Source organism: Anguilla rostrata, chromosome 7 (assembly GCF_018555375.3).
Source record: "Anguilla rostrata isolate EN2019 chromosome 7, ASM1855537v3, whole genome shotgun sequence".
Classification (NCBI taxonomy): Eukaryota; Metazoa; Chordata; class Actinopteri; order Anguilliformes; family Anguillidae; genus Anguilla; species Anguilla rostrata.
Window position 1 is genome coordinate 25,353,170 of NC_057939.1, and position 23,461 is coordinate 25,376,630.

The window sequence follows — 23,461 nt, forward strand, 5'->3', positions numbered from 1 at the left end:
AATACTCAAATAGAAAAATAAGAATCAAAAGCATTTTCAAATGCATTACAGTGCTCCCTCTTTTTAAAGACATTTCTGAATTCAGTTTGAATGACCTGAAAATAGAAGTATTTATGACACATTTCTAAAAATGTGTCTTGTATTTGACCACTGTCATTGGGAAACAATTAGCCCATAGTACTGTGTTACATTTGTCATGTGTAAAACTCTTTAAATGGTGCGCAATAGCAGACTGAATATCTTCCGGCAGATTTAGTTTTTAAAAAATAAAATCCAATATACTTTCCATGCATGAGTTTGATAAAAACATTCACACACACAAACACACACTAGCAGACTGCAATAATATATTTGAATGTGATGCCAAACTGAGAAAACAGAACAACCGTTTTGTAGAGTTCCGTGTTTTTAAGGGAAATTTTCCATTTAACATATGTAAACCTGTCTAAATGACTCTTCTGATACATGTGCTTTCTCTACTGACTGCTGTCTCCATTTTGCATTTACTGTACACAGATCTGAAATGCATGATGAGATTTTATCAACTTAAAAAAAAAAAAAATCAAAAAAGAAAAAACATTAAACAAGACCAGGTCAAAACCTAGTATATGGCTGGACCTCTCCGGCCGACCAATGGTGTAACTTCATAACTCGACCGACCAATGGTGTAACTTCATCACTCATTCACAGACATTCACGTTTGTAGGGCTGGCCCCGCTGTTGCAGTCCAGCAAAAAATCGTGGTCATACAAATACTGCATTTAACTGTTGAAGAAAGAGGCTGATCTTTTATTGATGAGCAGACATTAATATATTACAATAAAAATATATAAAAATAATTTGCTCAATACAAGTATTATGTGCAATTCAAGAAGGAAAGGGATAGAAAGTAGTTTTACTGTCTTCATGTATGTATCAATAAAAGTTCAGGTTAATTGTATTGTTGATTCTTTCCTCTGACAGTAATGTCACACCATGCCAATGTAAACAATTTTACAATTTACAGAGTAACCTCAACCATAAGAATTTGACACGATCAAACAGGATCCAAGGCAATATTACTGATCCGCAAATCCACTTTAAACAGAACTACGGAAACTGTTAAAGTGCACAGGAGTATTAAGGTATTAACAACAAGCAAAAAGACATATTGCAAGCTTGAGTCAACATATTTTAGTGGATTTCATTTAGATTAAATAGGTAAGCATGCCAAGAGATCACCAGGTAATTGCGATACAAATGGGTGCTGAGAAGGCTTCTATGCATTCTGTCAAAGGATGATCACAAATTATTACATGAGTGAAACCAAGTAGGCAATATCCATGTATAATGCATGATTGTTTCCCTGAAAAAACCCATACATGTGTGTGTACATTCTGAGCCTGGCTAAGACATACAACACTTCCTGTCAGAAACTATGGCATAATTCAGTCAGTTTTAAAGGGCTCCTTCCCTTCACTATGAAAGGTACCCTGGCATGCCTGTCCCTGCTACAGTACTGCTCCCAGGGGGTCAGGCTAGAGACACTTAAAAGGGCTCAACATCTGACCATCTGGGCTCCTAGACAATTTCAGTGTAGACCCTTGGAAAGGCTTAAAACATGGTAAATAAATACAAATTATATTGATTATTAAATCATTATATAAATTAACCATTTATTATTATTCTTCTTCTTATTATTATTATTTCTATTTGACAGGACATAAGTGAACCAATTTCCCTAGGAACTGGAAATGTTAATGTCGATGAGTATCTTTTTTGATACTCATTAAGTATTACACAAAACATGGCATATACAGTGAGCTCCGATTGGGACTAAGGTTTACATTTTATTTTTTATTGATTTGGCTCATGGGAGGCTACATATTTGGCAACATGCCTGGACTATATGTCGGGTACCCCTGAAACCACGATAAGGAACTAAACATCAAGATATACACAAGATGTACACTCGAAATAGGTCATCTTTGTAATTTTCCACAGGAGAAAAGACAGACAGTTAAATTCTTGCACAATTCAGTTTCACCATGTAGAAATTACAGCACTTTTAATACATAGCCCCCCATTTCAGGGCACCATAATGTCTGGGACATATTGATATTACATGTATGTAAATTAGTCATGTTTAGTACTTTGCATATTCTGTGTCACATATTCTCTGCATGCAATGACTGCTTTAAATCTGTGGCACAGACATCACCAGGTGCTGAGTATCTGAATGTCTGGTGATGCTCTGCCAAACCTGTACTGCAGCCATCTTCAACTACTGCTTGTTTCAGGAGCAAGTTACCTAAAATTTTCTCTTCAGCATATGTAATGCATATTCAGATTGGGTAAATGACTTGGCCAGTCAGGAATTTTCCCGTTTTTGGCTTCAAAAAACTAATTTGTTGCTTCAGCAAAATGCTTGGGATCATTGTCTTGCTGTACGATAAAGCGACGTCCAATGAGTTTGGAGGCAGTAGCTTGAACTTGAGCAGATAAGATGCCACCACCATTGTCATCACTATGTTACAAGTGAATCTTGGTCTCATCTGTACACAAAACCTTTTTATAGAGCTCTGCAGGCTCTTTTTTGTACTTCACAGCAAACGGTAACCCGTTCGTCCCAGTTTTGCAGCTAACTACTAGTTTGCAGCTTGCAGCGTAGCGTCTGCAGGTCTGTTCGTGAAGTACTGTGCAGACAGTGCTCAAACACATCCATGCCAGCCACCTGAAGAGTGTTTCTGATCTGTCGGACAGGTGTTTGGGGGTTTTTCTTCATTATAGTGAATGTTTGGTCATCAACAGTAGAGGTCTTTCTTGGTCTACCAGGCCCATTGTGTTTACTGAGCTTACCACTGCTCTTTTTCTTAAGGATGTTCCAAATAGTTGATTTTGATAAGTCTAAGGTTTGGCTGATGTCTGTTTTCTATTTTTTTATTTCTCAGACTCATAAAGGTTTCTTGACTTTCAATGGCACAATTCTGGTCCTCATGTCGACAAATGCCAACTCCAAAGGCAATCAAAAGCCTAGAACCAGGACTAGATGCTGGAAGCTCTCTTATATCTGTACTAAGGAAGCAATTGAACACACCTCACTTATCAGAAACACATGCGAAGCAATCTGTCCCAAACATTATGGTACCCTAAAACGGAGGGCTATATATAAAAAGTGCTGTAATTTCTACATGGTGAAACAAATATGTATAAAAATACCTGTTAATAAAAGCTGAGAATGTGCACTTTAACCACATGTGAATTGTTTGATTACAAAATCTAAAATTGTGGAGTACAGACCCAAATCAAGGAAAAAATTATTTGTCCCAAACATTATGGAGCTCACTGTAAATTGATAGAAATATTGCTTTTGTCTTTCATTATGGCAAATATTTCTGATGAATCTCCCCTCCACCTCCCCCCAATTAGGTTGTATAACTGTAACAATATACATTTTTTCTTTATTTCTTGGGGAAAAAGAAACAATAAAAAAGCAAATATTGTGTGGAACAGGCGGTCACTTCTTCTTCTTCTTCACCTTAAGTCTCTCCGCCCCTTTCTCAGACAGGCTACGGTCCAGCAGACCCTGAGGCTTTTTGGTCTTGTAGGCAGCACTCTTCCCCAAACGCTCCCCCTTCAGGTTGACAACGTACGGGAGCAGCGGGGGGTCCCGCACACGGATTCCCACCCCCTCGGGAACGTGCGCCCTGAGCAGGAGCCGGTCTCCATGGTGACCCGTCACTGCCACCCAACCTGGGGGGGGGGGGAGAGAGAGAGAGAGAGAGAGAGTGAGTGTCATGCAGTCACCTCAGCTGTGAACTAGTACAGATTCATCTACTGAAAAAATAGCAATCTTTTCAGGCAAATGACCCTGCTTTTCCATGGCCCTCTGACAATGAAGGACCCTGCATGCGCTCTACATTTACCTGGTATGCACCTTCTGAAAGAAAACCACCCCACACCACACAGGAACTGCAGTCCCCTGGGGAAACTAACGTATGAAAAGCTGCACGAGAACATGGTCCTACACGGGAACATGGCCAATAGTATGCAAGAAAACTTCCAAGAAGTTTTTCCTCTGCACTCTGGCTTGCTCTGTGGGGGTTCTGGCCACGGAAAACCGTTAAAGCTCATGGTTACAAATCCTTTGCTAAATGCACTATAAAAATACAATTTGATTGATTGGTTGATTGATGTGTTGATAGATAATAGGATAAATGGTAACACAAGAAATGGCTACTGTGGCCAATAAGGACGCATTGCTTAGCACCATAGCAGGACACCTCATTACTTCAGAAAAATAATAAATGAGCAATGTGGAGAAAATCCCACTGCTGTTGCTCCATGGGAAGGGGGTTGGAGGGTTACCCGCAGAGGAGAGCTTGATGTCAGCAGTAGCCTGTGGGAGCCCCTGGCCTTTAAGCTCCAAATCCTGAGGAACCAGCGGTGGGAACTCTCTCATTCGCTCCTCTCCTCCGGTGGGTACCTGAGAGGGGAACACAGAACACCCCTTTAACACACTCCTTCACAGGCAGGGCTTGGGCTTACAAAGCGACTGCTGACCCCGGATCAGTTTTGCCTTACAGCTCATAATAAATAAGGTTTAGTACAGGAGAGTGCTGATCTGAGTCCTACAGGCCCGGAACTAGAATTAGATCTGTCTTTTAGCGCATAATGGACATGGTTTGGACCCAGAGGTTGACCTCCACCTGGCCTCGACCCTTCTCCCTACTGGCTCCCCAACGGTGGAACATCCTGCCAACCTCTGTCAGGTCAACAGAGTTCCTACCTAAACTTCTGCCGTACCTCTTCAGGAAATACCTCCCCATCTCCCATATTCCCCTCTTCCACAGCTTCCCCCTCTTATCTACCCTATATCCCCTATATCCTCCAACACCCCCCCCCAAACAAATAATGTCTCTACCTAGCCTTCCACATGTTAATTCTACTAACACCTATCACCGGGGTGTTATGGCCCAGCCATTACGATTTATGAATCTAGGCCTTTTCATTGTTCGCTCTCATTGTAAGTTTCTCTGGGTAAGAGCATCAGCTAAACGCCTAATATAAAAATGTAGGCTGTGATGCATGTTGCAGTGTGAGCATGACTGAGCATCCCAAACTGGGGAGAAAAGCCATTTTTAAAAAAAGACATTCTACGGTCCTTCAAAGGCCCGCTCACCCCAAGCAGAGTATTTCCAGCATGCTTCTGGTAGATGACATCAGCTTTATCCAGACTGGTAATGTGAATTGGGAGCAGATTGGACGCGATGACTGAGAACCAGCAGGACTTCTCCCCCTGAGACCAATGAAAACGACAGGGAAGAAACCAGAAAGCCGTTACAACCAATGAGCTGGAAGCCTCAATACCCAGCATTTCTGTACAAAAATAAAGCCTAAAGGCCTATCCCACAAGCCATGACCAAAATAAGAGACTTCTGCGCTCCACTTATTTCAACATGAATGCAAACCTGAATAACGTGTCCAATACCCCTAAACTGGGGCTGAGCAAAGGAGGAGGACAGTGTCTCTGGATTACAAGCTTCACCTTCACACAAACTTAATCTCTTAATGATTTTAATCAGCTGCATCACTTATACAGACATACACTCAGTTGATACGCAGTGCGTGGCACTGTGGAATTACCTCCAGGTAGTCGATTCGTGCCAGAGCCCCCAGAAACATCACCGTCCCAGGTTTCAGCACAAAAGTCCGGGGTACGATGGCGTGAGTGGGCACCACCATCTTCAGCTCCTTTTCAGTCAGCAGACTGAGGACCTGCAGGCCAGGAGGGAAAAAAAGCACACAGAATGAAGCACTGTTTGCCTCACTCTTTGCTTAATTTACGGAATACATATACATGCCAGGTCAGTAGAAACAAGGGGTCTGGCAGTGTTTAAGACAAACATTTTATTGTATTGCTGTTGTAAAGCACTGTGTGTTACAGCCACATATGAAAGTTACAATACAAATATTATGAAGAAGAATAAGAGGAAGAAGGATGATGATTGACAGTGTTATATGCTCAAAGCACAGGAGGCAAATGGTGAGCCTAATGAACAAAAAAATCATTTTCTCAGCATAAAACAACATTTTTCATGTAGCTGCGGTATTGCTGTCTTATACCACACATGGCTACAGGGATCACATTTCTCAACAAACAAGCTGGTTACCAGTATTGTTTAAAGCTCACGCATGAAAACCCATCCTCTTACAAAGGTTGATTAAAATAAAACCGAAGGTTCATTAAACAGTATTTGGATAAACAGGAGAATTGCCAGAATGTACCGGTAAAAGAGCTTCAGTACTCAGGTGCACTTCTGCTGCCCTGTTTCCAGGTAACCCTTGAGCAAAGCTAATTACTCCCCAACCACACTGGTAAAATACTCAGCGGCGTTAAAGGGAATATCTGTAAATACAATGTCGGATACACCAGCTGCTGTGATCAAGGGCCTCTGCCATTTTAAAATGAATACTTGTAATGTTCATACAGGCTCCAAAGGAGACTCGGAGTCATTTGAGTTAACAGAGCACAGCTTGGGGAGACGCCATGGCAACAATTCCTCACGTTCGCGTACCGCAGAAGACGAATCTAGTAACGAGGACGGAAAGTTACTTGAATGCCCTTAATTAGCGTGTTCTGCTGGGGACAGTAAACAACAGCGACAGCCGTTCGGCCCCAGCGTGCATAGACGTGTCTTGTGTTGTTCACAGGTGCAACATCACACTATAACCTACGTATTCAAACTCGCCATGTTCCACATCGTGGTTTGTTCATACGATTTAACAACAGGCTATAATGGAGGGTCACCACCACCAACTTCACTAAAAAGACATGTACTTAAAGACCCAGTCAAGTGAAAATTGTGGGGTGTTTTTCTGGCCAAAAAGTGATGTGGGTAGCATTTAAAACAAAAAAGTATTAAAAATCTATGGCCAAAAATCTTATTTATTTATTTATTTATTTAACTGACGGTACTCACGTCCTGGTCTTTCATGATGCCCGGTGTGTCATACAGCCAGTGGGCATACTTCAGCTCGTTGTGAGTGAACTCCACCGGGACAGGAGCCTCGCTGAGACCTCTTCCTCCCTCCTCGTCTTCCTCTCCAATGCTGAGGCTCTCGGAGTCAAACTCCACCTCGCCGTGGTCTCTCTGCAACGGCGCGTTGGTCCGGAACGTTCTCCCAACGCGACCTGAAACACGGGACGTGTTAAAGACGGGCTGCAGTGCGTTTCAGCATGCGACAGCCCAATCTGAAATAACAAGGTGATAAAGCAGAGATTGGGAGGCGGGGTGGGATTCAATTCAGGACCTGAAAAAATTCGGCGTCTTTCAAAACACCATTACTGTAAACTGTTAGAAAGCTTGATTGGCAGAGATTCGCCCAATTCAGTCAGACTATCAGTACTGACCCATAAGGTCAATTAAGGTCTACCATTTTTTATTTTTTTTATTTTTATTTTTTTTAAACGAACTGCTTCAGCACAAATGGAGAGAAGATAAGTAACAACAGTCAGTTGTGGCTTGAAGCCTGGGCTAGTGGAAAGAGATCTTTACGGCTGTGGTGAGTCCATCTTGTTCCCTGTGTTTTGGATTGTGGGAATTAGCGGTGTCCTTGTTTTGGTGTCTTTTGTACACGCATATCTTTGTAAGACTGGGCACCTTTCACTGCTATGATCTCAGTGTAAACATCCTGGGATCTGATGGGGAGGAAATGGCATAACTCATGCTCGTGTTGTTTTGGGCCATTTTGAATTTATCTCAAAACAACTTGGGGTCCAGACTAGTTTTAAAATTTGGGGTCCAGATGCTCAAAGACAAAAAAGGTGGAGTTAGTGCAAGCAGCACATCTGCCTAGAACTACTGCCTGCAAGGCTATGGCCCTGGTTGTCATCATCCTCATCCTCATCCTCCTCGCTGCTGAAGGCATGTTCTCACCCACTAAGTATCCCTGCCTGCTCAGCTGCTGCAGTGTCCGCAGCTCCTGCCGGTTCAGGTCTGCCTCTGTCTGAGCCGAATCACTCTTCAGCCTCTCCGACCTCTTGAATATGCGGTATGGAGTAGGATTTATGATGGGGAACTTCAATAGGTTCAGCGTTGTACCTGCAGGGGGCGACATTCAGCATTCAAGGAGGGTTTGGCAGGGACCAGTTATTTCCACTGTAGATGAAACATTAAAAATAAATATAACCCCTCCAACAAAAAACAAAAAAACTGTATATGATTAACACAATTACGGTTTGACCATAAAACTCAGGACCATTATTATAACTGCTTTAGTCAGTAGCTTTGGAATTATATTTTTTAAATAATGGTTGGTCAATCTGTGGACGTCAACAATTGTCTGCTCTACTGAAAAAGATGAATCAATGAAGAATGGCTTTCAATTTCCTTGTATAGGCATTTAACAGCAGTTCATCTCTGTGAACGCCGTTACAATACCCAGTGAATAATACTCAGTGACATCCTATGTAGACAGGGAACGCCCACAAGTGTGAACCCCGCAAGGCCTCGCATTGTGGGCGTGCAAGGAAGCACCGCCCCACAGGTGATAAGTACCTGGCCACGGAGAAATAGTAGCTTTGCGGATGACTTCTGAGGCTTTGGATTTGCAGTAGTCCGACTCTAGCAAAGTGTTAAAAAGCGTCGATTTCCCAGCGTTCGTAGTTCCCACCAGGTATACATCCCCTTTGTATTTCCAGGAGCTCTGGAGACTCGAAATGAGATTTTCAATCCCATAACCCGTTTTGGCGCTTATGAGGTGAATGCCTTTGATGTTGTTATCAACAAGAATACCCATATCAGTGCAATACTGTAGAATTTGGCCCTTGATCCGTTTTAAATAATTATCAGAGTCTCCGGGCAACAAGTCAACTTTGTTTCCCAGCACCACGATGTGCTTATTTTCCCCAATCAGACCCAACAAGTCGGGGATGATGGAGTCCGGGATGTCCAGGAGGTCCAAGATCAATAACACCAACGCTTTCTCCTTTCGTATTCTGCTGACTATATGCCTGTACTCCTCTTTAGACATCTGGACGTTGAGCGCCTTTTGGTGGTGTGTGAGCAAGTGGCAACGCTGGCATATCGCATTATGCAGCCTGTTCTCTTCTGTTAATTGTCTGTATTTCTCACTTGGTAAATAGCCGGGCAAATCTGGAACAGTGCAGTGCATCACGGCACCACAGCCGGTGCAGCACGAATCACTGACAGGAACATCGGGGTCCGGACTGCCATAGACTTTTTGACCCTTTTTGGGTTTCTTATTCCGCGTCCTTGGCCTAATTTCTGGGAAGCCGGTGTCGTGAAACTCAATGCACGAATGTGGGTCAACCTCTGCTGCCATCGCGTCTTTTAAAGACTTCAGTTGTGATTCCAATACCCGGGGATCACTCGTCTTCGTCTGAATCTCCTCTTTGGTCCTCGTGACATTATCAGGCTCAATCAGGTTTTGGTTTAGAACCAGGTTTTCAACGGAATCGTCTGGTTTTGTGTAGTCGAGGAAAACAAACTGTTCTTCTGTCTCTGGCTCCACTGAAGCGTAACGGCCTGATGTGCTTTCCTTCCTAAGCTCCCGTGTTGTTACCTCCGCATTTCGCTCAGTGTTGTACGATCTGAACACCGATATCCGTGCGCTAAGCGATGCTGTGGGGGCTCGCGTTTTCCTTTTGAACGCAGTAAAGTTGGAAATAAGCAATTTAAACGACTCATCTTCTTTGATTCCACACCGCAGGTGTACAGGAGAAACAGACATGCAACGCGAGCAACTTACAGTAGCAAATTGCCTTAACGAAACATGCAACAATCTCTGCATTGTTGTAGATAGTATAAAAACTCAAGTATGAAATATGTTACATACAGAATGGCTCGGTAGACTATAACCTTGAATGTTAAAAAATAAAAACACACGTGAGCTCATTCAGCCAGCATGTTTCACTCTCCCTACATCGCCGGAAATGACGTTTTTCACAACGTTTTAATTCTACTGGCTATGTTTTAAATATAAATGCAATATAGCTTTTCTGTTTGTTTCAGAAACAAATAGAATAAATTAAAGTAAATCTAATTACTTCATAGTTGGAAATGTAACAGCCAAATTAACAATATTTACAGTTGATATACAGGAAATGACGCACTAACCATAGAGTTGTTTAGTTCGTTCTTCAATGTGTAGGCCTGCACACTGGGAGATACGCTGAAGGCACCAGTGTTTAGGACAAACACATATAAAGGTGTCCCTTTAACTGAGTGTCTATAAGGTTGGGACTTATCAGAAACCATGTATGATCAAGATGAAGGTGAGTGTGCTTGTTTTTGCTCGTTTGGTTTGTGTTAAGCGCGCCTACTTGATTCAGAAATTGAATAAAATCTCAGGTAGGTAGCGTTACTTAACTAGCTGGCTAATATGGCGCCATCGTGAACATAACGTAGCTGTCTGAGTCAAATTGTTTTATCTCTATCGTTTCCTATTGTAACGTTATAAATCCAAAATAATTGCAGTCGCTTTGTCATATAACGCTTAAAGACTTTCAGATAGGCTTCAGTAAATATTTACAAGGTTAGATAATCGTAGACTAGGTTTTTACACCACATGCAGTTTCAATTCATAATTGAGTGCGTTGCACAAACAGGAGCAGTCTTGTACATTATAAATTGGTAATACTTATTATTTTGCCCTAAAATAAAGTTCTTAGTAGCAAGTAAATGTGTTTTATTTGACCACCTTTAAGTGTGATTAATGACTTACTTGTACATTTGTTACACAAGTTAATACTGAGTGTTAAATTCACAACCGCATAATGCTGAGTGTATTGTCTTGCTTTCCACTGTAGATATCCAGTACGATGAAGATGATGACGAAATCACTCCTGATTTGTGGCAGGAAGCTTGCTGGATTGTCATCAGGTAATATGGACTGCAGTGTAGGTCCAAGTGCTACTTCGTTGTGAGGGTGTTTTGGTCATGCACCCACTCTTTATGCATAAGAATTAACACTGGCCACCTTCGTCTCTCAGCTCCTACTTTGATGAGAAGGGCCTGGTGCGGCAACAGCTGGACTCCTTCGACGAGTTCATCCAGATGTCAGTCCAGAGGATCGTGGAGGACGCCCCACCTATCGACCTGCAGGCTGAGGCTCAGCACACATCAGGGGAGGTGGAGGAACCGGTGAGTTTCCGCAGTTTCTGGAGGGAGGGGAACAGAGGATGCACAGAGGAAGTACATGTGTTTTGCCGCTACACTTCTGCCTCAGTGCAGAGTGTTTTACAATGTAAGGGAATTAAAGCATGTCCACCTGCGTGAAATGAGCAACATTGCTAGACCTGGCTAACATTTCCAGATCAGCAAGTTGTATGTCTGCATTTCATTTTGAAGGTTATTAATTAGATTTATACTGTACATGCTTTTGTCCAGTATAAGTTAAATTAGTTACTTTTTTCTACTCTGCTACTACTTTATTTCTTTATTAAAAACATATACATTTAATTGATCTAAATTGATCAAGAGTGCTTTCCTTATTTCCATCCTTATAAAGTACTCCTGACCTTTCCTTTTCTTTTTTTTTTTCAATCCCTCCCTTTCTTAGCCACGGTACCTGCTGAAGTTTGAACAGATTTACCTGTCCAAACCCACTCACTGGGAAAGAGATGGAGCGCCTTCGCCTATGATGCCAAATGAAGCTAGACTCCGCAACCTCACGTAAGACCGCCGGTCTGCCAGCCACCTGGAACCCCACTGCTCTTAAACAGAGGCTTATAGTAACATTCACACTAAAGTGCAGGCCTTTAGCAGGTGCTCTTTGCTCTTATTCAGAGCGACGTACAAATACATGCATCTAACAGGGTAAGTCCTGGAAAATTGAGTTTGGTGGGCAAATTATTGTGCTGGGGAAAAGTTTTTGTTTTTTTTAACCCTTGGCTTCAAGCTAGTGGTTATGCATTGCATCTAACTTTTATTTTTAATATGAAGTGAAGTCTGGTTGTGAAGAGTCATGTTTTCTGTATTTGCAGTCTTGTTAGCGTTTGCTTGTTTTGTTGTGTTGTTAAGCAGTGGGTTGTTTAGCCCTGGGGCCTGTATCACAAAGCAGGATGAGTTAGCTGGATAACTACAGTCAGTAAAACCCGGAATGGCTGTTTTCTTCAGTCCATGGTGCAGATTTAAGAGGGTTCCAGGTTTTACTCAGCGCAGTTTAGGTAACTCAGTAATCCTGCTTTATGATACAGGCCCCTGATCGGTTATTAATATGGCCTGTCTGCACACAGGTACTCAGCACCCTTGTACGTGGACATCACCAAGACCATCATTAAAGAGGGGGAGGAGCAACTGCAAACTCAGCACCAGAAGACCTTCATCGGCAAAATTCCCATCATGCTCCGCTCCACGTACTGCTTACTGAGCGGCCTGACTGACCGTGATCTGTGTGAGCTCAACGAGTGCCCGCTGGACCCCGGGGGTTACTTCATCATCAACGGCTCCGAGAAGGTGAGGGGGTCTGGGATGGGGTGTTTCCGCCATGGTCTGAAGACTCATCTATTCAGACTGTACCTGGGTTAACTATCACTACTTTAATTTGTGTTGTCTCAACCATTCATAGGCATTGACGTAGATTTTTGTCTTGCCTTTTTGAGATTCATTCACAGACAGGACAGGATTAAATCTGTTTCCTGCCTGACGAGCCTGCAACAGTCTCAGTATAGCAACGATCATGGCCATCATTAATTAAATTGTAAAGTTTTAGGTTTAGGGGGCACGCAGTGGTACAAGTTCAGAAAAGCTAGGCCGGATGCAGTAATTTTGTACGGTGATTAATTGGGCAGAACTTTTTTTTTTCAGGTCCTGATTGCCCAAGAGAAGATGGCCACGAACACGGTGTACGTCTTTGCCAAGAAGGACTCAAAGTACGCCTACACGGGGGAGTGCCGGTCCTGCCTGGAGAACTCGTCCCGCCCCACCAGCTCTATCTGGGTCAGCATGATGGCCAGGGGGGGCCAGGTGAGTCTGGGGTGGGGCACCTGCTGGGGGGGTTTGGAAACGGCTTGGTAACCGACTCAGTCCGTCAGTGAAGCTCATGAGTGCTGAAATACCCTGAAAGCCAGCAGACACGGCAGCGCCCCAGGACCTGAGTTTAATTTCCTGGTTTTTGTCCCGCAGGGCGTGAAGAAGAGCGCCATTGGTCAGAGGATCGTCTCCACCCTGCCCTACATCAGACAGGAAGTGCCCATCATCATTGTGTTCCGCGCCCTGGGCTTCGTGTCTGACAGAGACATCCTGGAGCACATCATCTACGACTTTGACGATCCCGAGATGATGGAAATGGTGAATAAATCCTCTCACTGCTCAAACGCTCTGCTCTAACTCTGAGAAATACCCTGCCGCCATGTTGAGTGGATCCCAGAATGAGTTGCATTGCTAGTTCACTGTTAGTTCAATGTTTGTAGAGTGGGTTTCTTCCCCCAACATATGTTTTGATTGGTAATATTCAAAATGAATTCAAAACACCTGACTTCCTGTAGTTTTTTTCTGTTTTACATATTAGGTTTAATGTAAGACTGATATTTTAAACCTACTGGAAACATGTTTGACTCACAGTTAACAGTGAAAAGCGCTCTGGCATGATTCACTAAATATGTTGTTTCCCCCCCCTCCCTGTACACACAAACACACAGGTGAAGCCGTCCCTGGATGAGGCCTTTGTGATCCAGGAGCAGAACGTAGCGCTGAATTTCATTGGCTCTCGCGGTGCCAAGCCCGGCGTCACAAAGGAGAAGAGGATCAAGTACGCCAAGGAGGTCCTGCAGAAGGAAGTGCTGCCCCACGTGGGAGTCAGTGACTTCTGTGAGACCAAGAAGGCCTACTTCTTAGGGTGAGGGCTGCATGTACGCTGTTAGAGTGAAGGAAAGGCGAGGTGCAGCTGTGCTCAGCGTTACAGCCGCTGTCTCTGGCTGCAGGTACATGGTCCACAGGCTGCTGCTGGCCGCCCTGGGCAGAAGGGAGCTGGACGACAGGGATCACTATGGCAACAAGAGGCTGGATCTGGCCGGTCCGCTGCTGGCCTTCCTGTTCCGAGGGTAAGAGCCAAAACCTCACGCCAAATACCTTACGGAAGTATACCGCTGTGTGCTGTACGTGTGGCCGTTTTGGACAGTATATTGATAGATATATTTAGCAACGGTTTAATGTATTGCTGTTTCTTAAAGTAGAAGTATTTTGTGTGATTGCCGATGTATTGTGATGTGCTGAAATATGTTGCATTTCTGTTGGGGTTTTACCTGAAGATGGTGGGAACGAAGGGTTGAGCTTCGACTTCCTGTTTCATTTACTGCGCCATTAATTCAGCCAGGTCTTTGACCCCCTTTAGACCTGGCTTTGACATGCCTTTCGCGCGGTCGGATAGGGCTTTGACCTCAAATACAGGTGTAAATGCGCCAAAGAGGTACTGAGGATGGATTGTGATCCAGTCACCCAAACCACCTCTGGAGGTTGTCAGAGACGCGTTGTGATGATAGAGTAAACAACCGTACCGCAAAACACTTGTGCAAGGTGCTGGGTTACAGGAACATATTAACATCAGAAAAGCAAATACTCGCACACTAGCTTGATGCTCAAAAAAAACCGAATAAATGTATTTATTCTTCCATGTGGATGGTTAACGTTTCGGCCACATCACCTTCATCAGACCGCATTGAACACAAGTGTAAATGCGAATGCGTTTTCAATTCACATGCACCAACTGCATACGTTTGCATTTGTCTCTGCTGTGTGTGTTTGTTGTTTTTCCGGTCCATCATCAAATTGCTATTTTCGTCTCCGGTTACTCTGTTTTGAAAAAAGCTGCCATTTGCCATTCCCTGGTGGGGACTAGCTCTTTGAATTTTGTGCTCGATACTTGTGGATAGTGATTGCTTTATTTGACTTTGCGGTGTGTGATCTTAATTCTTTGACCTTGACTCTCGTTTTGCCATTCTACTCGCCACATAGTGACTCTGGTTAGTCAGTGTTCCAAGCGAGATTGCACATCCTTCCCTCGATACAATCGATATAATGGATATGAGACGCATATGAGATATGAGACACATGTTAATGCTAGGTGTAAAGGGGGTCTATATGGCTGTAAAGTTGTGTGGTTTAAAATATATATATAATATATATATTTTTTAATTTTTACATTTTAAAAAAATATCCCCACTACAGGCAGTATACATTCTTGTTTTCAGTTTTAAACGCGAGCTTGCGTATCGAAAAAACGATGGATGGTTTACGAGTTTTGATATCAAGTTACGTTGTCCTTCAGGATGTTTAAAAACCTGCTGAAGGAGATCAGGATCTACGCACAGAAGTTCATCGACAGAGGGAAGGATTTTAACCTGGAGCTGGCCATCAAGACCCGCATCATCTCTGACGGGCTCAAGTACTCCCTGGCCACCGGGAACTGGGGCGACGTGAAGAAGGCCCATCAGGCCAGAGCGGGGGTGTCCCAGGTAAGACCTTGGGGGTGCAGAGCGGGGGTGTCCCAGTAGTTAGGTGGGGCACTAAAAGGTGCATAGCATCAGACCAGCTGAACAAAGCAGGAGAACCACCCTGTGCTGCCTCAACAGTGACCTCGAACACAGTTTTTTTGTTTTTCTGCTCTTTGGTGGCCTTAATCCAGATTTTGAAAGGTTGGCTTGTCTCTGTTGCATTTAGTCTCTGTTTGTATACTGTGAAGTGGATTTTTACACTTATCATATTGTTTAGCCTAATGCTTCGCTTTCTCTTTCTTTGTGTTCGGTGCCTTGACCTGTATACTGCCCCGATGGCCCGGTTCTGAAATTGGCTCTAGATTAAGACCCCAGTCTGAGAACACAGGGCATTCAAACTAAATTATTCCCAGCTTCTCGGCCATTGTGCCACTTATACAACAGCTTACCAACAAAAAGCATAATTAAACAGAACATGCCTTTCAGAATACATGTTTGCTTTATTCTGTTCATAATAGATGAAGTATCCTCTATTTTAACTTTCATATGTTAAATTAATCGATGGAGCTAAGTTCCAATACATGTTACTGCATCGCCTTGTGAAAAGATTGTGCGATCATCCATACTCACCATCCCTAATAACACCTTGCTCAGGAGTGATAATAATAATAATGAAAATCCTCTCGTCTCTGTACTCAGTGAGTGAATGATAATAATGGTAATGCTCTCGTCTCTGTGCTGAGTGAGTGAGTGAATGATAATAACGATAATGGTAATGCTCTCGTCTCTGTGCTGAGTGAGTGAGTGAATGATAATAACGATAATGGTAATGCTCTCGTCTCTGTGCTGAGTGAGTGAGTGAATGATAATTCTCGTCGCTGTGCTGAGTTAGTGGGTGAATGCAGGTATCCTCTTTTCCCTGCAGGTGTTGAACCGCCTCACCTTCGCCTCCACCCTGTCCCACCTCCGGCGTGTCAATTCCCCCATCGGACGGGACGGCAAGCTGGCCAAACCCCGGCAGCTGCACAACACCCTGTGGGGCATGGTGTGCCCCGCCGAAACCCCAGAGGTACGCTGGGAAACCCAACTCGGTAGCAGGTTGTCAGGTTTGCCATAGCTCCACCGCAGTTGTGTCATTGAGCACCTGGTTGCCTAGAGGCTGAGTAAGACTGTGTTCAGTTCCAGTATTGAGGAGTTTTTGGTGCGGGTTGCAACCAAAAGAATCACATCAAACAGAATTATAAATTTTAGTATTGGTTTTTTTAGGTTTGTGAGTTGATTTGCGTAATTCCCCACAGGGCCACGCTGTGGGGCTGGTGAAGAACTTGGCACTCATGGCCTACATCTCTGTGGGCTCCCAGCCCTCCCCCATTCTGGAGTTCTTGGAGGAGTGGAGCATGGAGAACCTGGAGGAGATCTCCCCAGCCGCCATCGCTGAGTGAGTCCTGCTCCCACCAGCAGGGGGTAGCAACCACGCAATATCCAGTTTAAAAATAAAGTACACATGAACAAGTAGCAGTGGGAATTACTCCATTACATTACATTAAAGGCATTTTAACATAGAAGAGTTCCTTTGAATTGCTTAGTTACTTATTTGATTACAGTTACCCCCTTTTCCCAAAGAGTAGCTTCATATTAGTGCAATGAAGTGCAATGCATGCCATCTCTTGCCAAGTCTCAAATGTCATTGCTGCTGGAGTTTTGGTCCGAGGCCTCATGGCGGTTTTGTCCTGTTCCTTACAGCGCCACGAAGATCTTTGTGAACGGGTGCTGGGTGGGGATCCATAAGGACCCGGAGCAGCTGATGAACACCCTGAGGAAGCTCCGGAGACAGATGGACATCATCGTGTCTGAGGTACTGCCGAACACGCCTTCTCACTTGATTCTAGATTCTTTTTTTCAGTGGTTTGCTCTGAAGTAGCCATGGATTGGTTGTGTGTGGGAGGGAGCAGTCTGCAGTAGCTACTGTCTGTAACAAGGCTTTAAATTGCTTCCTCTCTCTCTCTCCCTCTCTCTCTCTAGGTGTCGATGATCAGGGACATCCGGGAGAGGGAAATCCGTATCTACACAGACGCAGGGAGGATTTGTCGCCCTCTGCTGATCGTGGAGAAACAGAAGCTTCTGCTGAAGAGGAGGCATATTGACCAGCTGAAGGAAAGAGAGTACAACAATTACAGGTGAGCCTTTCTCTCTCTGTTTCTTTCCCCCTCTCTCTTAAAAGGTGTGATTTATTGAATGCAAGGATTTAGCGTTGTCTGCCCTGTGATTGGGGTGTCATTGGACCTTGTTTCTTGTTGGCTTTCTGATTGGTGGAAGCTGGTAAGCGTGTTCTGAGTGCGTGCCCTGTGATTGGCCGAGGTGCCTGAACATCATCTGTGTGTGGTCTGCGATTGGCTGCAGCTGGCAGGACCTGGTGGCCAGCGGGGTGGTGGAGTACATCGACACGCTGGAGGAGGAGACTGTGATGCTGGCTATGACCCCCGATGACCTACAGGAGAAGGGCGTGGCCTACTGCTCCACCTACACCCACTGCGAGATCCACCCCTCCATGATCCTGGGCGTGTGCGCCTCCATCATCCCCTTCCCTGATCACAACCAGGTACGGCCTTTGACCCTCCCATCCATCCCCTCAGCCAGTCAGTGCAAATCTCCTGCATTAAACTTTAACAAGCCAAGGAAGTAGTTGAACTAATGTACCTCACCATAGCTGCTCAACGATGTAATCTTTAACAGGATTAGTTCATGTATTTATAAGTATGCCTTTTACAGTTTTCTATTCCATTCATTTTACTGTGCTTTGTTTGTATTCCGGAGCCCTTGAATTTTATGCATTTTCTTAATATAATAAAATGAATGTGTTGTTAATATAATGTGTTTGAATGTGTTGTACCTGTTATGTTAATTTTATATTGTGATTTGTAACTTGCAATTGCTTATAGAGTAGATGTATTCAATGTAGAGTGAATTAAATTGAATGGATGGCATATTCAACAAGCAGTGCTGCTGTCCAAGTAGATCCACATATTGGGGAAGTACTAGCCTTGATTAATGTGTTTTACTACTACAGATGGACTGTACTATAAATATGATCATGGTGTAACCACTAGGAACGTGACTTGTTACCTGTTGTTAATCTGTTTTAGATAAATTTAGATCCTTTACCCTCTTCCTCTTACAGTCGCCCAGGAACACGTACCAGTCCGCTATGGGTAAACAAGCCATGGGCGTGTACATCACCAACTTCCACGTGCGCATGGACACCCTGGCCCACGTGCTGTACTACCCACAGAAGCCCCTGGTGACCACCCGCTCCATGGAGTACCTGCGCTTCAGGGAGCTTCCAGCAGGTGGGGTTGTTTCTCACATTGAACTGGAGTCCCATCTCCCTTACCACTGCAGACTACAATGGCCGTTAATGAGGAAATTCAGTGTTTGTAATACTTCTTTTAAAATACCTCTGCAGGCATCAACTCTATAGTGGCCATTGCCTCGTACACTGGGTACAATCAGGAAGACTCGGTCATCATGAACCGTTCTGCCGTCGACCGTGGTTTCTTCAGGTAAGGACAGGTGTCCATTCTCCCACGTGCATTATGCATTGCGTCACGTGATACGAAAACAAGTTTGACATGGGGATATTAGTACAGACCTCCATAAAGTAACCAGGTCAGCACTTTGTAATTGTTGTGACTGAATGTGAACAAAATTCCCTGTGATTCCAGGTCCGTGTTCTACCGCTCGTATAAGGAACAGGAATCCAAGAAGGGCTTTGACCAGGAGGAGATTTTTGAGAAACCCACACGTGAAACTTGTCAAGGTGAGTCGATGTAATGCCTTCTACCGTGGTGTGTTTTTGTAGAATCTGTCAGTTTTGCGCATTTCCTTTGGAAAGAGACCATGTGAGGTTATATGGTTGTACGGCTACATGAACGTTGTAGAAGTTTCTAGAAGTTCACCGCGTCCCCTCCGCAGGCATGCGGCACGCCATCTACGACAAGCTGGACGACGACGGGCTGATCGCGCCGGGCGTGCGCGTCTCCGGGGAGGACGTGATCATCGGCAAGACGGTGACGCTGCCGGAGAACGACGACGACCTGGACAGCACCAACCGGCGCTACACCAAGCGCGACTGCAGCACCTTCCTCCGCACCAGCGAGACCGGCATCGTGGACCAGGTCATGGTCACCCTCAACCAGGAGGGCTACAAGTTCTGCAAGATCCGGGTGAGCCTGTGCTGGGGTCGCTCGACACCAGGGTGGCAGCTCTTATTCTGTCTTTCGCTTCTGAAAGGAGAGCAGACAGTCCACCCTCTATATGTGCATTTCCACTGTGTTTAGATGGGGGGGGGGGTGGGAACGAGAGGGTTACAGATAGAGGTGGGATCACAGCACAGAAGGCGCCTTGGCACTTAATCAAACTCCCAGCTGTTGACTTTTATAGAGCTTATGCACCCCTATGGCCAGGGGGTGCTTCTGTTCACAGCTGTGCATTCTTTTTCCAGAAACAGAGTCTGAGCACATTTAACTGCGCACAAATCATTATGATGCGTAAGTAGTGTGGGAGTAAACACGGGGGGCTGTACACGCGTGTTCATTACATGTACGAGTGCTCCATTCTAAACGCATGTTCATGACACACTACCAGTGTGTGACTAAACTGAGGTTGCGAGTCTGAATACAGCAGACTGCACACACGTGCTAATGAACCATATAGCGATGTGCGCACGCAAGATAAACACATGAATTTGAAACATTCCAGCATGTGATTTTGCACACAGAGCTTTCTGATTAAGACTGACTGTAAATGTGTGCTTGTCTCGCTGTGTGTGCAGAGGTCACCTCAGGTTTTTTAAAAATCTCTCAGAGCTGTAAACCAGGCAGGGATCGTTTGTATTAAAGGTTTATCGTGGTATTAAAGGTGTGAGGTTGCCAGGCTCTTGTGTGTAAAGCTGAAACGCGCATTGCTGAGGCAGCGCGGCGTTTCTGGGCTCGTTTCCGCGGAGACGGGCCGGGGCGGGTTTTCCCTCTCTGCCTGGGCTTGAGCTCCCCTCCCCTCTCGGTCGCCTCCCGCAGGTTCGGTCCGTGCGCATCCCCCAGATCGGAGACAAGTTCGCCAGTCGGCACGGGCAGAAGGGAACCTGCGGCATCCAGTACAGGCAGGAGGTAAAGAGCCACCAAACCCGCCACCGTACCCTCAGACTCAGCCCTGTATTCATTCAGCATTTCTCCTTAACTTTGACTGGCAAGCAAATGCCAGCGATGCACTTTTTTTTCTTCACAAACTCAGTTTGGAGAGTTAGTCTGTGATGGCTGAACTCGCCTAACTGTGAAGAAGAAGAAAGGAATACTTCCTGCTTTTAGCTGTCCGTCAAATTTAAGGACAACAGGCCTCAAAATGTCGTTCTGTCATATAAACTGGAACCTTGAATTTGACATGGGAGAGTTACTACCGCTTACTCTGCTAAGCCAGCTGGAGCTCAAGCTGGCGGTGTGTGTTAAGAGTGTGCTTCTTAACTGCTGATAACAGGAAATCCTTTCTTTAAATATGGAGTTCCTGTGCCTCTGTGAGGGAACATTCCACCCGCAGTGGGTGGGGCCAAAGTGAACACAACAGAGTACATACAAGACAACCGGACCAATCACTGAATTAGTGTGTGTGTACGTGCGTGTGTGTGTGTGTGTGTGTGTGTGTGTGTGTGTGTGTGTGCGCGTGGACAGTCTGTATTCATGTTCTCTTTTTCCTCAGGACATGCCCTTCACGTGTGAGGGCATCACCCCTGACATCATCATCAACCCCCATGCCATCCCTTCTCGAATGACAGTCGGCCATTTGATCGAGTGTTTGCAGGGGAAGGTACGGCTCTTCCTGAAGTCCTCTCTCCTCTTCCTAAAGTCCTCTCCTCTCATCCTAAAGTCTTCTTTCATGTTCTCTTCCTAAAGTGCTCTCTCCTCTTCCTAAAGTCTTCTTTTCTGCTCCTAAAGTCATCTTCCTAAATCTCTCTCCTCTCCGTTCTCTTCCTAAAACTCTCTCCTCTCTATTCTTCTTTGCTCCTCTCCTCTCATCTTCTCTCAGACCTCGTTGGTCTCATTTCTTCTGGTTGGTGTGAAACGCTTCTGCAGAAATTATGATAAGAGCGTCTGCCGAACGCCTAGATGCGCTGTACAGGTGCCGGAGTTCACCCCTCTCCGCCCCTCCCCCAGGTGTCCGCCAACAAAGGCGAGATCGGCGACGCCACGCCGTTCAACGACGCCGTGAACGTGCAGAAGGTCTCCAACCTGCTGTCCGAGTACGGCTATCACCTGAGAGGCAACGAGGTGAGCTCGCCTTCCTGCCCCCCCCGGCGTCCGAGGGGTTAATAAAGCCTTCTGGATTAACTAGGACCCTCTGACCCCTGACCCCTGACCCCCCGACCCCTCCTCCGCCTGCGCGACACAGGTGCTGTATAACGGTTTCACCGGCCGCAAGCTCACCTCCCAGATCTTCATCGGGCCCACCTACTACCAGCGCCTCAAGCACATGGTGGACGACAAGATCCACTCCAGGGCCCGCGGGCCGGTGCAGATCCTCAACCGGCAGCCCATGGAGGGCCGATCCCGGTGAGAACCCCCCCCTTCTGGGGGCCCCGCGTGGGCGTGGTTAACGGGGGTTTGCGAGGAATTCTGTGCAAACGCGGCTTGCTACACCTGAGGTTTCGGGGCAGGGTTGCAGAGAACTGCATTTCAGTTCAGTCAAATTCAGGAAATGAATTGCAGTTCAATTCGTTAATAGTGAAGTTCCCCTTAGAACGGGTATCTCGATCTCCAGTCTTGGATGGCCGTATTATCTGCTGGCTTTTGTGATTTCTTTAGCCAGTCAGTGACTTAAATTATGTTCTGAAACGCACCGAAAACATAGCTGACACTGCAAGCCCTCCTGGACTAGAATTTGAAATATCAGCCATTGGTACTAGCGTTTTTCAGTTCATTTCCGTACGTGATTTTAGCAGAGCTTGGTGTTCCTCCCTGTGTGTTTGCCCCCCTGGTCTGGGTGTGTGATTGACGCCGTCCGTCTGTCGCTCAGGGACGGGGGCCTGCGTTTCGGGGAGATGGAGCGGGACTGTCAGATCGCCCACGGGGCGGCGCAGTTCCTGCGGGAGCGGCTGTTCGAGGCCTCGGACCCCTACCAGGTGCACGTGTGCAACCTGTGCGGCCTGATGGCCATCGCCAACACCCGCACGCACACCTACGAGTGCCGGGGCTGCCGCAACAAGACCCAGGTACCGCCCGCTCGCCGCCGCCCCCTGGAGGGCACAACTGCTATTCCACTACACTGTTTTAAAACTGTCCCCGCTAGGGTAGGACTACTACTTCCTGTAAGCCATGACTGCCATGCCCCTGCTCATGATTACTGCTGTTCCCTGGGCAGCTTCTCCTCTTTAAACCTAAGATGTTTTGTAACTGGTGGTGTTACAATGAAGTAAAACACATTTTAAAATGCAGGTAACAAGATGAGATGAGGTAGACAATGGAATATAATTGCCCATTCGAATAAAATAAAAAACCTTGGATGTTTAAAAAAAAAAAAAAAAAAGTTAAAAATGTGTATGCACACACATGTATGTGCACGCGCAAACACACACAGTTTGGGGGAGTTGAGGAGGGAGAGCACACTGACCAGGCCTGTTCCTGCATCTCTGTTTCAGATCTCCCTGGTCCGGATGCCCTACGCTTGTAAGCTCCTCTTCCAGGAGCTCATGTCTATGTGTATCGCGCCTCGCATGATGACCAGCTAGAGTTTGGGCTTGTTGACAGGACGTCACAACGTCGAAGCTTGACAAGGATGGAGGTGCAGTTTTGGCTACGGAATCCAGGATATTTAAATTGTTCTCGCAGGCAGTCACTGAGACGGTTTACTTTTGGTAAGAAAAGTATTATTCCTCTAGGGATGTCGCTGAGAAGAAACGCAATAATGCGTTGGTTTTTTTTGTTATTGTATTATGTGGGAAATGAATAAAGTCTGATTTGTAATATGGTGGCTGTTTCCATT

General features: G+C 45.4%; 2 protein-coding genes across 2 annotated transcripts; one reads left to right on the plus strand and one right to left on the minus strand.

Annotated features, from left to right (window-relative positions):
* Positions 1–3,420: 3,420 nt before the first annotated feature.
* noa1 (nitric oxide associated 1) lies at positions 3,421–9,946 on the minus strand. Its single transcript, XM_064343896.1, has 7 exons — positions 8,541–9,946; positions 7,920–8,084; positions 6,963–7,174; positions 5,626–5,757; positions 5,162–5,278; positions 4,348–4,465; positions 3,421–3,732 (listed from the first exon to the last, which is right to left on the minus strand). The coding sequence occupies exons 1-7, from the start codon at positions 9,793–9,795 to the stop codon at positions 3,497–3,499; spliced, it is 2,235 nt and encodes a 744-aa protein (XP_064199966.1). The 5' UTR covers positions 9,796–9,946; the 3' UTR covers positions 3,421–3,496.
* Positions 9,947–10,119: 173 nt separating this feature from the next.
* Positions 10,120–23,442, plus strand: polr2b (RNA polymerase II subunit B). Its single transcript, XM_064343893.1, has 25 exons — positions 10,120–10,279; positions 10,814–10,886; positions 10,997–11,147; positions 11,566–11,678; positions 12,242–12,461; positions 12,813–12,971; positions 13,131–13,295; positions 13,646–13,842; positions 13,928–14,047; positions 15,271–15,457; positions 16,362–16,505; positions 16,735–16,874; positions 17,180–17,291; positions 17,459–17,613; positions 17,837–18,035; positions 18,615–18,783; positions 18,900–18,996; positions 19,159–19,253; positions 19,409–19,659; positions 20,509–20,598; positions 21,182–21,289; positions 21,637–21,750; positions 21,872–22,032; positions 22,496–22,691; positions 23,118–23,442. Exons 1-25 carry the CDS (start codon positions 10,261–10,263, stop codon positions 23,205–23,207), a joined length of 3,525 nt encoding a protein of 1,174 aa, XP_064199963.1. The 5' UTR covers positions 10,120–10,260; the 3' UTR covers positions 23,208–23,442.
* The last annotated feature ends 19 nt before the right edge of the window (positions 23,443–23,461 follow it).

What these genes read in the sequence shown, in the direction of transcription:
- polr2b (XM_064343893.1), top strand. An exon ending in ATCCCGAGATGATGGAAATG is followed by an intron (nt 13,296 to 13,645) that starts GTGAATAAATCC and finishes ACAAACACACAG; the next exon opens with GTGAAGCCGTCCCTGGATGA. An exon ending in CACACGTGAAACTTGTCAAG is followed by an intron (nt 19,254 to 19,408) that starts GTGAGTCGATGT and finishes TCCCCTCCGCAG; the next exon opens with GCATGCGGCACGCCATCTAC.
- noa1 (XM_064343896.1), bottom strand. Translation starts at nt 9,795, where the DNA reads ATGCAGAGATTGTTGCATGTTTCGTTAAGGCAATTTGCTACTGTAAGT. An exon ending in TACTATTTCTCCGTGGCCAG is followed by an intron (nt 8,085 to 8,540) that starts GTACTTATCACC and finishes CGCCCCCTGCAG; the next exon opens with GTACAACGCTGAACCTATTG. An exon ending in CACGAATCGACTACCTGGAG is followed by an intron (nt 5,279 to 5,625) that starts GTAATTCCACAG and finishes CATTGGTCTCAG; the next exon opens with GGGGAGAAGTCCTGCTGGTT.